Consider the following 12,599-nt stretch of genomic DNA (forward strand, 5'->3'; position numbering starts at 1 on the left):
GATCAGCACATTTTAGGACTACGGTATTACATGTTTGATGTAACTGGAATTTTTTCACTTCAGAGACCCTTCCATGCTAACACTGGATTGATGTGAATTTTTCCCATACAGTGCATATGATGTGGCTTCTCAGTGAGCATTGCCCACTGGCTGTAGGAGGCTAGATAATGCTGTGGTGGGTGTGGGCCCAGACGCTTGTCTTCCTACCAAAACTGTGACACATTTTCTGTAGTGACCTCTTGCTCTGTTTTGAGATGTTTCTGTATTGCACTGAAACTTTTTTTTTAACATTTGGTTGGTGTTAATAATCCTGCCGCTGAAACCAAGATGTGCCCCTAAATGCGATCCATTGACAGAATATTGATGTAAAAAATATGGAAGTATAAAATATCGACTCCCTATATTTAAACAGGTAGGTATAAAAATAGCAAACCAAAAATATCGATGTGTTCCTAAATGCAGTTCACTGACAGAATATCGATGTAAAATAAATTGAAATAAAAAATACTGACTGTATACTTACACAGGTAAGTATAAAAATATCGAATCAAAAATATCGATGTCAGAAATATAGTTGTACAGAATACAAATTTTGATTTATATATAAAACAAAATAAAAAATATTAAATATGTTAAATATTAAAATTAATATAAAAATAAAGTAGATTTAATATAAATGAACTTAATTTACAATAGTTAAACACACTTTCATAATAATTAATATATATTTACTTTAAAACAATTAATAAACTATTAATTTTAGTGTATTTTATAATTTTTAAATCAGACAAAAATGTACAAATGTATATCTATATATAGATATGTACCAATAACATAAAATCTGATAAGAACATTCTATTATCAATTAAAACATGAAACTATTTAAAAATCCTTAAAGTGGCCCTTTGGTTGTGTCCCAGCGGGGCACCTATGGTACCCCTTCACATCCCTGCACCATGTGGCAAGCACCATATGTAAAATCGAAGTTTGCGACTGCACCATGCGCGGCTGCATCCTAATTGCGGTGTCAAACGGCCGACCGGTGGTGGGTCGGTTACGCATCCGCGGAGATGTCAGTCGAAGGCAACTCCTACCAACATCTTAATCAGGCCCTAAGTATCATACTAGCCTTGCTCTAAATGGTACATAGGCAGCCCCATTTCACCAGATCATAACAAGAGCTTCAACAACTTAAAACCATTAAAATTAAGGATGAAAACTATCCAGTGTCTAGACACTTCCCCCAGAAACATGAAGTCCGCTCAGAAGGCTTCTGATGCATTGTGATTGATACGGTTTCTTAGAATATTCCAGGTGGATATGGGGATGCCTGGAATGTATATAGATCCTTGAGATTAACTTTAAGGGACCAACGAGATAAAACATTGAAGAAGAACCCTTTATATATCTGGGAAGATAAATTAGAATTCCTCCTTAATCGTTTGGATTGTCAGTTTAGAGGTTATTTTGTTAGATGTATATTTTTTTACTTTCTCCGGTCAATGGATGAGGGCAAAAGGTATTGTACATAAAGATTTGTTTGCACGTGTTTATATATATTATCCAGATTAGTTGTCGAAGGATGACAAATAGTTTATTTTCCCACTTGGGGGAAATATTTAGCTGTACTATGAATTCATTTGTGTATGACATCAAAACATCACGCACTTAGACATGAGTATGCTGTGATATTGGACGATCAAATTTATCGGGACATGTATGAGATCTGAAAGTGATACATGAACTTACCCAACTATAAGTATAACATTGTTTCACATATGGTGATTTATTTTGGGGACGATTATTGATGGGGCCGTAAAGGGGCGGCATCGTATTTGACCCTGCGGTTTACCTTCAAACTGCCTAATTTTGATCTAGATGGTTGGAAAGTAAACTGGCTGGTCATTACGACTGGCTTCTGATGGGCTCCAGGATCCTTTCAGCCAGTCAGAAGCCGGTCAGTTATCTCAAAGGCAGGCCTTTCTTCCCTTGAGATTACGATGCACGATTTCCAGCATGGTTTCCATGCTGGCCTGTCTGACATAGAAAGCGTGTTTGTGGGCCCCCAGCAGGGCCCCCTCCTGTATTTTTCCTCCGGTTGGGGGCCGAGGGGGCCACTGTTGATCCTGCACCTTGTGGAAGGCACGGGGCGCATGAAGGAACAACACCTTCCATTCCTCAATGGGAGCTTGTGTTCTGGCCGGTTTACTGCCGTAACACAAGCTCCCATTGAGAAATGGAAGTGTACTACCGAACAGTGTTCTGTCGCAGTGTAATGAGGTGGTCGGGACCGCCGACCAGAAGTCGCTCTGTCCTAGGTACATACAAGAAGTTTGTAATTTTAGTTTAACTATGAAGTTATATATTTCCTGAAATCCTCAGAAAAAACCTATGTTAAGTAGGTCTCTGGCCTTTCAGCCCCTACAATTTCCTGTCTCATCTTCTACCTCCTTCCTGAACAGAATTATCTCACCATCAAAGGTGGCACTTCCGTTATACTTGACATTCGCAAGAGTGAGGGGCAGGCTGCTGTAGGAATCTTCTTTGTCAAGCGAACTGGTAGTCACAACAAAGTCCTTCAGAGAATTGCATTTACAGCTGTCTCTTTAAACAAAATCTATTTACCAGGTGTAAGGTTTAACTGCCATTATGTAATGTAATTTATAAGACGCATTACATAAGTACATATTTGTGAACATTCTGGGAGTTATGAACCCACAGGGACACAATAACTTTGGCACATGTTTTGCTGTAAAAAAAAAAATAGTTATGCTACCATGCCCAACATTATTTTAATTATTCCATACATATCATCAAGTCTGTGGGTTTTACTGTTTCAGCACTTTGAAATCTGTTTTTAGTTAGCATGTATGTCTTTGTAATATAATAAGGAAATAGATGCAGCAGCTCTGCTTCTTACAGACTCTTTTAGGCACGATGGGAGATTTTTCTTTCTCTTACCAGCTTCCGTGGGCGGAGGAACTTCATCGACCTTAGTTTCATTGAGCCAACAGAAAGCAGCTAGAAAGGAATGGACAATGGATTTAACAAACTCATCTTCTTCCAGATTTTTATTCTCACGTCAGTTGCTATACTTAAGAGGGCTTCAGTTTAGAATGCAAATTGCCATACATGCATAGGCTGCTAAACAGAACGTGTAGAAATATAGATAGCTAGCTGTCAATAATTGGATTGTTTTCCAAGGAAGAGTTTCAAGCGACATCAGATCGAGAGTGAAGCTCAAGTTGTCTATGGTATGACTTGAACCTCAGATGTAGAAAAGTCCATGTTTTTGTCAGCTGTCCATCTGCTGTATCATTCAGTGCATGTTCTTCCAAATCCCTTCCCCTGCAACACATTCCAGGTGTGGATGGGAAAGCAATGCGCAATGTGGCTTTATCTCCCTCAGCCCCCTTCTCCTGATGTGCAATAAAATATCATGTAGTTGCTTATATGTCATCTGGCCATTTCTCGATCATACATTTTTTTCAAATGTGCCTTGTGTCCTGCCATCCTTCCCTGCCACCAATGGTATGACTGTTCCACACCCACATATAGTAAAACATCTCTGGCGTACTGCCACTCTCTTCTGTTTAAATTATACTCTCCTCTCTCAAATAGATATAAAATAAATATTTAATGAAACACCCAAGAAAGCTTATATTATGGTTCTTCTTATGAAAAAAAATGATAAAAACTTTCCGGTGCAACTGAACCTAATGGTATTGCGGAGGCTTTACTCTGCATACCACTACTTTGCAAGCATTACAACGCATGTGATGTAACAACGCGTAGCCTTTACTACATAAGTTGTTACATCGCATACATTGTAACAACGCATGCGTTGTAATGGCTAAACAATCGCGCTAAAGGTACTGCAGTCACTCACCGCTGGTTGCAGGGTTGTTTCAGCGGGGCAAGAAGAACGCGACCTGCTTTTCAGTGAAGGCGGCTCAGGCAGAACTCCTCCCAGGTAGCGACGCTGGTAGGCTAACCCAGATGAGCGCACACAGGAAGGTGCGCGATGCCAACTGCTTCATTATGGAGGAGTCGGCAGGGTGAGAAGGAAATGGAGCGAGCAATGTCCCAGGAGGGGAGGTGACAGGGAGCGGTGGCTCAGGGATAGGGAGAGCGGCCCCCGTCATGAGGGGGCCATGGACGCCAAGGAGTCCCGCATAGGGTTCTTCACCTATGAGGAGGACGTCAGGAGAGGTAAGCCAGGGGCATTGTCCTCGGGGAGAGTCATGCAGGGGGTAGTTTTTAGGTATTAGGGTGGTGTATTTGTGTTTGTGTAGTGTAGAGTAGTGTATTTGAGTTTAGGGTAGTGTCGGTGGTCATTAGGGTAGTGGTTGGGAGTAGGGACAGGACTGGGGGTAGGGTCGTGCTGGAGGTAGTGTTTTATGGTCTAGGGTAATGTTGTGGTGTTAGTGTAGTGTAGGGTAGTGTTTCAGGGTTTACGGTAGTGTCAGGGGGTCGTGCAGGGTAGTGTTTCTGTGTAGGGACCGGACTCGGGGTAGTGGCAAGGTTGTGTTGGAGGTAGTGTTTTTTACGGTTTAGGGTAGTGTTGTGATGTTAGTGTAGGGTAGGGTAGTGTTTTAGGGTTTAGGATAGTGTCAGGAGGTCGTGCAGGGTAGTGTTTCAGTATAGGGAGCGGACTGGGAGTAGGGGCATGGTCGTGCTGGGGGTAATGTTTTAGGGTTTAGGGTAGTGATGTGGTGTTTGTGTAGGGTAGTGTGTTAGGGTTTAGAGTAGTGTTGGGGGTCATGCAGGGTGTAGGGAACGGACAGAGGGTGGGGGCAGGGTCGTGCTGGGGCTAGTGTTTTAGGGTTTAGGGTTGTGATGTGGTGTTTGTGAAGTGTAGGGTAGTGTTTTAGGGTTTAGGGTAGTGTTGGGGGGTCATGCAGGGTAAGTTCAAGTTTCAAGTTCAAGTTTAGAATTTGTATAGCGCACTACTCATCCAGAGGGTCTCAAGGCGCTTGAGGGAGGGGAGGTACTTTACTTATCGAATATCCAAGTTTTTAGTTGTTTTCTGAAGGAGAGGTGGTTCTGTGTAAGGCGGAGGTGGATGGGGAGAGAATTCCAGGTCTTGGCCGCTAAGTAGGTGAAGGATCTTCCCCCCATGGTGGATCTTTGGATGCGAGGAATTGCGTCGAGGGCTTGATTGGACGATCGTAGTTGGCGGGTGGGGGTGTAAAAGGACAGGCGCGTGTTGAGGTATTCGGGTCCTAGGTCGTAGAGGGCTTTGTGTGCGTGGGTGAGGAGACGGAACGTTATTCTCTTGTTGACAGGGAGCCAGTGGAGATCTTTCAGGTGGCCGGAAATGTGAGCTTGGCGGGGGATGTCTAGGATGAGTCTGGCTGAAGCGTTTTGGATGCGTTAGAGTTTTTTCTGTATTTTGGCTGTGGTTCCGGCGTAAAGGGTGTTTCCGTAGTCCAGTCGGCTTGTGACCAGTGCATGGGTGACCGTCTTTCTTGTTTCGGTGGGGATCCAACGGAAGATTTTTTTGAGCATACGCAGGATGTTGAAGCATGATGATGAGACGGCGTTGACTTGTCTGGTCATCGAGAGGGAGGAGTCCAGGATGAAGCCCAGGTTACGTGCGTGGTCTGTTGGTATGGGTGCAGTTCCCAGGGCCGGTGGCCACCATGAGTCGTCCCAGGCGGAGGGGGATGATCCCAAGATGAGGACCTCCGTTTTGTCCGAGTTCAGTTTTAGACGGCTGTTCTTCATCCACTCTGCTACTTCTTTCATTCCTTCGTGTAGGTTAGTTTTGGCGGTGTTTGGGTCTTTGGTGAGGGAGAGGATCAGCTGGGTGTCGTCTGCGTAGGAGATGATGTTGAGGTTGTGTTGGCACGCGATGGATGCGAGGGGACTCATGTATACGTTGAAGAGGGTGGGACTGAGTGATGATCCTTGTGGAACGCCGCAGATGACTTCAGTGGCTTCCGATTTGAAAGAGGGGAGGTGGACTCTCTGGGTTCTCCCGGTGAGGAACGAGATGATCCAGTCCAATGCTTTTCCTTGTATTCCAACGTTGCTGAGGCGTTGTATGAGGGTGCTATGACAGACTGTGTCGAAGGCTGCGGAGAGGTCAAGTAGGATGAGGGCAGCTGTTTCTCCGTTGTCTAGTAGAGTTCGAATGTCGTCTGTTGCTGCGATGAGGGCGGTCTCGTGCTGTGTTTGGCTCGGAAGCCGGACTGTGAAGGGTAGTGTTTCAGTATAGGGAGCGGACTGGGGGTAGGGGCAGGGTCGTGCTGGGGGTAGTGTTTTAGGGTTTAGGGTAGTGTTGTGGTGTTAGTGTAGTGTAGGGTAGTGTTCTAGGGTTTAGGGTAGTGGGGTTTGTGCAGGGTAGTGTTTCAGTGTAGGAGATGGACTGGGGGTAGAGGCAGGGTCATGCTGGGGGTAGTGTTTTAGGGTTTAGGGTAGTGTTGTGGTGTTAGTGTAGGGTAGGGTTGTGTTTTAGGGTAGTGTCATGTTTTGGTGTAGGGACAGGACTGGAGGTCGGGGGAGGGTTGTGCAGGGGGCAGTGTTTTAGGATTTAGTAGTGTTGTGGTGTTGTGTAGTGTTGGGTAGTGTTTTAGGGTTTAGTTTAGTGTTGGGGTGCGTGCGGGGTAGTGTTTAAGTGTAGGGAGCGGGCTGGGGGAAAGGGGAGGGTCATCCAGGGGGCAGTGATTTAAGGTTTAGGGTAGTGTAGTTTGGTTTCAGTAGTGTAGGGTAGTGTAGTGTTTGGGGGTTTGGGTAGTGTTTTAGAGTTTGTTATGCGTAGGGTAGTGTATTTGTATCTCCTATTTAGTGTAGTGTTGGGGTAAATGTCTGTTTTTATTACTAGGCAAGTTTTTTACTTCACATACATTAACACATGCAATGTAAAGGTATGCGAACTAAAAACTTGTGTAGTAACGGTGATTGCTAAGTAAAAACTTTGTAGTAAAAAGCTACGAAGTAATGGTACGCAAAATAACGAGTCCTATTCACTGCAGGTCCTCATGGATTCCCTGAGTTCTTCTGGGATGGAGGTTAGTGGTTGACCAGGCTGGCCTCCACCCTCACACTGACCAATCCAACTCAGCCCTGCCTGGTACCCCAGGGGATTAGCGCAGTCAGTTGGAAGAAGCTGCCAACCTTTGATCAAGCAGGTCTAAACAGAGATAGGCTCATACAGGTCTTCATGTCGGAGACAAGTCCGGATCTCTGAAGCCGCCATCCACGTCTCTGTGACCATGACTTTGGACCATTGCCCTGCCAATGTTTTCATACTGTCCTTCCTCCTCCGTGACCGACTCACCTACCACCCTTTTAATGCTCCACCTTTAGCAGGCCTGACCACTCCCATTAATACTTCTCTTCAACAACCGGCACGTTGTGTTCCTTGGCTCATTCTCCCACCCGACTACAGTGCACACTATTGACCTGACTCAGTTCCCTTCCACATGCCTTTATAACATTCCAGGTCTGCCCATGCACAGCATGCCTCACCTCCTGGGCCCGGCTGCTTCCTTGGCACCACTAAGCAACTTTTCTCCCTCTCCATTGTCCCCCTGAATGCCAATTCATTGTCAACCTATGTCAAGCATAAAAAGGTGCTGACTATTTGAAATTCCTCTGCCCTGACCTTATTCGCTTGCAGGAGACACATCTTACAGATGCGGAGACTGAGACAGAAACTTCATCTGGAAAGAGTGGTTAGGGAATATCACGCTGGCAAGACCTCCTGGGGCACGGCGAGGCACACACTACACACCTTATTGTAAGTGGTTGTTGCCATCCTAGTGACAAAGTACCTCTCGCTAGAGGTGAGCAATATATGGTGGGGCCCACATGGTCACTATATCTTTCTCAAGGCTTCCCTTTAGGACCAGACCTTCTTGATTGGTTTCATCTATAGCCCGACTCACGCTAAAAGAGACACCTTCAATTTAGCCCATAGTTTACACCAGCATTCCTACGCTATGTCCATATTGGGGAGCGATTGGAACTTGGTGCTTGACCCAGTGCACCACCCACAATCCACTGCCTCCTCAGATCGGACCCTCCTTCCAGATCTGACCACTGACTTTTCCCTAGTCGATCCTTGGAGACTGACTCACCCCTTGACCCTGGATTACATGTTCACCCCCTGTGTACATGGCACTTGTACACAGACAGATTACTTTTATCCCCATACATGTTGGCTCACCTGACTGATGCAACCATATCCCCCTCTCGGGTTTCCGATTATGATGCAGTACAGGTGTGGCCCCACCTGGGACTGATACGATTCCCCCAGTGCAGTGATGTCTGATTGTTTCCCGCTATAAACAGCTAGATGATAAACAATGCAGCGTTGGTCACCTTCAAACCTATATGGACCACAACCGGGAAACTGTGTCATTTCCTGAGGTTCTTTGGGAAGCTCGGAAGGTAATGGTTAAGGGCAACATAATGCAGGACACCGTCTCCACAAAGCGGGAAGCCCTTAAATCTTGAACTGCACCGAAGTGTGAGATTGGTACGCTAACGTCCCAGTACTCCTCCACACCCTTCTTACCAACACTGAAAGCCCTCCTGCAGGCTAAGTACAACCTTTACTTCCTTTACACCACCACATCACAATGGAAAAAGTCCCTTTCCACCTTATACAGCATCACTATGAAAGGGGGAGGAAGGCTGGCCATCTTTCACAACTGATGCCCTTGACGTATGTCCTCCAGAGCTCTCTGGATAAATCAAAATGGGCCCGCATAGAAGAAGCACTAGTCAGCCACCTTAGTGGCCTCAGGAGGCAGTATTCTGGCAATTTGTACCACCTCCTCTCATGTCACCTCGTCGTGGTCACCACAATCTATGCCTGGAAAAGGGCCCATGCACTACTGAAAGTTCACCCCATGCTTCACTTTCAAGCACCACTTTGGTGCAATGCCTCATTGTTAATAGATTGCACTGAACCCTTGTGGAAGTTCTTTCACTCTAAAGGCCTATGCTCTATATTGGACCTACTCACAGACCAGTCTTACAAACCCTTGGCCAATACAACCTGCCCTTATGCTCCTTTTGGAATTACCAACGTTTCCAACATTGTGTATGGAAAAAATTGGGTCCCCCTCCAGTTCAGTGCATATTCCCCCATCGCGGCCTATTTGTGGACATGGGGCACACATAAGGGTGTGGTGTCAGGCCTATACCGTATTTTGACGGACCCCAAATATTCTGTGCCATTCTCTGAAAACCTTGTGGTCTGAAAGGCTGGGTCTGCTATAAATGGATAAATGGTTTGGGTGGATCTGTTGGCTAATCATGATGGTTCTCTCAGGGTAGTCTGATTGAAGTTTAGGTACTTTGAAATACTTCACTGCTGGCACTTGACACCACTCTGGATATGACACTCCCTATCATTCCTCTCAATTTCCTGTTGGCGATGTGGCTCAGTGGAGGGAAATAGAAAGGTTGAAGGTGCACTCCAAAATAAATCTAACGATCGTCAACTTGTAGGTGTTAGATAATTGGTGCTACGGTACTTCATCCGCTGTCAAACAGGATGACTGAATAATAGTGACAATAAATGTAGCAGGAAGACATGCCGGCACCATGCACTGTTCAATTGTTTTTTTACCAAAAACCTATTTGTAAATGGAAAAAAACAAGACTAAATAAATAAATGAACTGTCATTGTATTCAATTTGTACACAAATTAATCAGTACATGGCAAATAACATTCATAATACAGAAACAATATTTCTGTGCTTAGTACTGCATAACATGAAACACTCTTAATGATGCAAAAAACTACATAGACAGTCGTAAATGGTTCAAAAACGTAGTTATTCAACTCTTCATACATTTTTAGCGTGCGGCCTGATGCATTTAGGGACAAAAGAGTCCCTTCCACATGGGCAAACCATGGCACGAAATACAGTCACATGTAATGCGAGGGGCATTCAAGAGTGGAACATATCGCTTAAAAACAACTAAGTGTAATGAGCGCTGTGTGAAGATCTGGAAATTGGTAGCTTGAGAAAATAGTCACAGGAGCTGGAAAAATGCTCAATGAATCAAAAGTTATCCTCGTTAGACTCGAACTCTGTGGGAAATCAGCGTGTCAGTGGAGCGAGACATTGTCTCCCTCCACTGACTCCACTGAATGTCTCTCGCTGGCTCTGTACTGGACCTCTGTGCCATCAATGATCAAGAACACTGTTCCTCTCCAAGGACCAACCACGCCTCAGCTGATCTTTCTCCCCTGATTCCCATTATCAACAAAATAGTACATCCAGACTAGTTGGGCTTCATGGCTGGGCGAAACACAGCACTCATCATACGCCGTCTCCATGGGGTACTAGGTAGGATTGAAACACTCAGAGAGAGTGCTACTATACTCTCCCTTGATGTGCAGATGGCATTCGATACCATAGAATGGCCATACCTCTACGCTGTCCTGGAACATATGGGCTTCGGCCCGAAGTTCTTGAAATGGATCAATGTGCTCTATACGGAGCCGATGGTGCAAGTAATAGCGAATTGACATACTTCAAGAAAGTTTCAACTAGGAAGAGGAATATCTCAATGATGCCCTCTGTTGCCTCTAATATTCGCTTTAATGATGGAGCCATTGGCAACTTGGGTGAGGACTACGGTGAGTGGGTAACTTCGAAGATAGAATATCCTTATATGCAGACTACATATTACTATATTTATCATCCCCAGCTAGGTCAATTAACAGAATTCTCCAAATACTCACTAAGTTTGGGAGGTACTCTGGTTTTAGCATCAACTGGTCCAAATCCATAGAATACATGTTACATGGCCCACCACCAAAACTGCCATCCGATCGAGACAGAAGGCTTCCGCTATCTGGGGATGTATATCACACCAATTCCCACCCTTTTCTTCACAAACAATCTCCTCGGACCCCTGCGCAGATTGCAAAAAGATGTGCAGCACTGGAAGATGGTGCCTTTGTCCCTACTCGGGCGTGCAGCACTGTGTAAATGCTGTGTCTGCCGTGGTTTTCAAACATATTACAAAATAACCCCTTCAAAGTCCCTGCAACGTACTTGACTAATATCGAAAGCAAAGTGTGGACACTGCTATTGGACCATAAACCCCACGCATAGCAACAAATACACTGCCGAAAAGCTGGTATGACGGGGATTGCACTGCCTAACTTTAAGTTGTATTATTGGGCAGCCCAACTGATGGTCGTCAATCATTGGGACTACCTCCCCCATAATGACCCGGCATATCAGATGGACAGGCTTTTAATGGGTCCTGAGGGAGATAGAGGAGCCCTTAACACGGACCCCAGACATCAATCACTAGTGGGCCCAAAGGCTCTGACGATTGCTATTTGGCACCAAGCAAATAAAAAACCAGGCTGGCACAAGCAGAGCAACTAAACAAGTTAGGGAGTCAACCAGGGTTCGATAAATGGGACAACTTGGGCATCTCCTCCATAGAGGATCGCTGGAAGAATGGAAAGGCAATCCCATTCACTGAGTTGCATTCTGACTATTAAATGACCATCCCGGAACTATTCAGGTACCTGTAAATACGACATGTGTTAATAACAATAATCCTGCAAAACAAGATGATACCAGAAGCATATCCATTAGAAGATAGATTACTTTTAGATTCGATGACCCAGAAGGCTATTTCAATGACGTACCAAAAGCTAAGTAATAATCCGCCAGACCGGCTTCTCTCACTCAAGAACATTGTCAGAAAGACGTAGGAGATCTAGATGACGAAGAATGTGAGGGAGCACTGACTTCGCCGCGGTGTTGTGTTTCGTTTTAGATTCCGTATGAGACAGCGATTCCACTGAAATATCGATTGAGTCAGCTTCAAATGAAACACAGAACTTACCTCTTGGGTGGAACGTTGACTAAAATCAATAGGAGGGAGGACTCTAAGTGTCTTAAACTATGCACAGAACAGGGCACATTTTATCATACCCTCTGGGACTGCCCAGCTATTTAGCCATTCTGGGAAACTATTGCATCCCAGATGCAAAATGTGTGTGGGAAAGAGATTCACCTAACGCCCAAACTAGGCTTACTGAATATATCGGAGGCCACTGACCTAACAGTTGCTGAGCAACCGTGGATCACATTAGGGTTAACCATGGCCAAGCAAAACATAGCGCTAAGATGGGGGTCAAGCAAGATAACTACCCTGTAGGGATGGGCAAAAGATATGGATAAATGTATGTTCGCTGAAAAAGATGTTAATATGTCCAGAGGCTGCCCTAAAAAATTGTATAATAAAAGGGGAAAGTGGAACACACAGAGGGGATATATGTATCTTGCCAACAAGAGAATTTGCAAGACATCGAAGAGGGAGGGGTCTTAGAGATTGTACTAATGAGGAAATTGAAATGTAATAATTGTCAGGATGCATGTATACTGCACTGTATAATGCTTGTCATTTGTGATACAAACACTCTCACGTGACTATTGCAAAAATGTTCAATACAAAGATGTATATACTTTTTTTGAATGGGCTTTTAGAAGCAGTTACATAGTATGTAAAAACATGATCAATCTACTCAAACTCTTTACCCACAGGCATTTATGTTCATAGAAATGCAGTGACATGCTTGCAAACCTAATCCCATCAGATAC

General features: G+C 44.7%; 1 protein-coding gene across 1 annotated transcript in view; it reads right to left on the minus strand.

The window, feature by feature from the left end:
• The window catches only part of LOC144799010 (uncharacterized), a 449,787-nt gene that overhangs the window by 112,820 nt on the left and 324,368 nt on the right, over positions 1-12,599 (minus strand). Inside the window, exon 7 of the mRNA XM_078670160.1 lies at positions 2,962-3,021. Coding sequence (XP_078526286.1) covers positions 2,962-3,021 — 60 coding nt within the window. The remainder of the gene's footprint in view (positions 1-2,961; positions 3,022-12,599) is intronic.

Source organism: Lissotriton helveticus, chromosome 12, assembly GCF_964261635.1.
Source record: "Lissotriton helveticus chromosome 12, aLisHel1.1, whole genome shotgun sequence".
NCBI lineage: Eukaryota > Metazoa > Chordata > Amphibia > Caudata > Salamandridae > Lissotriton > Lissotriton helveticus.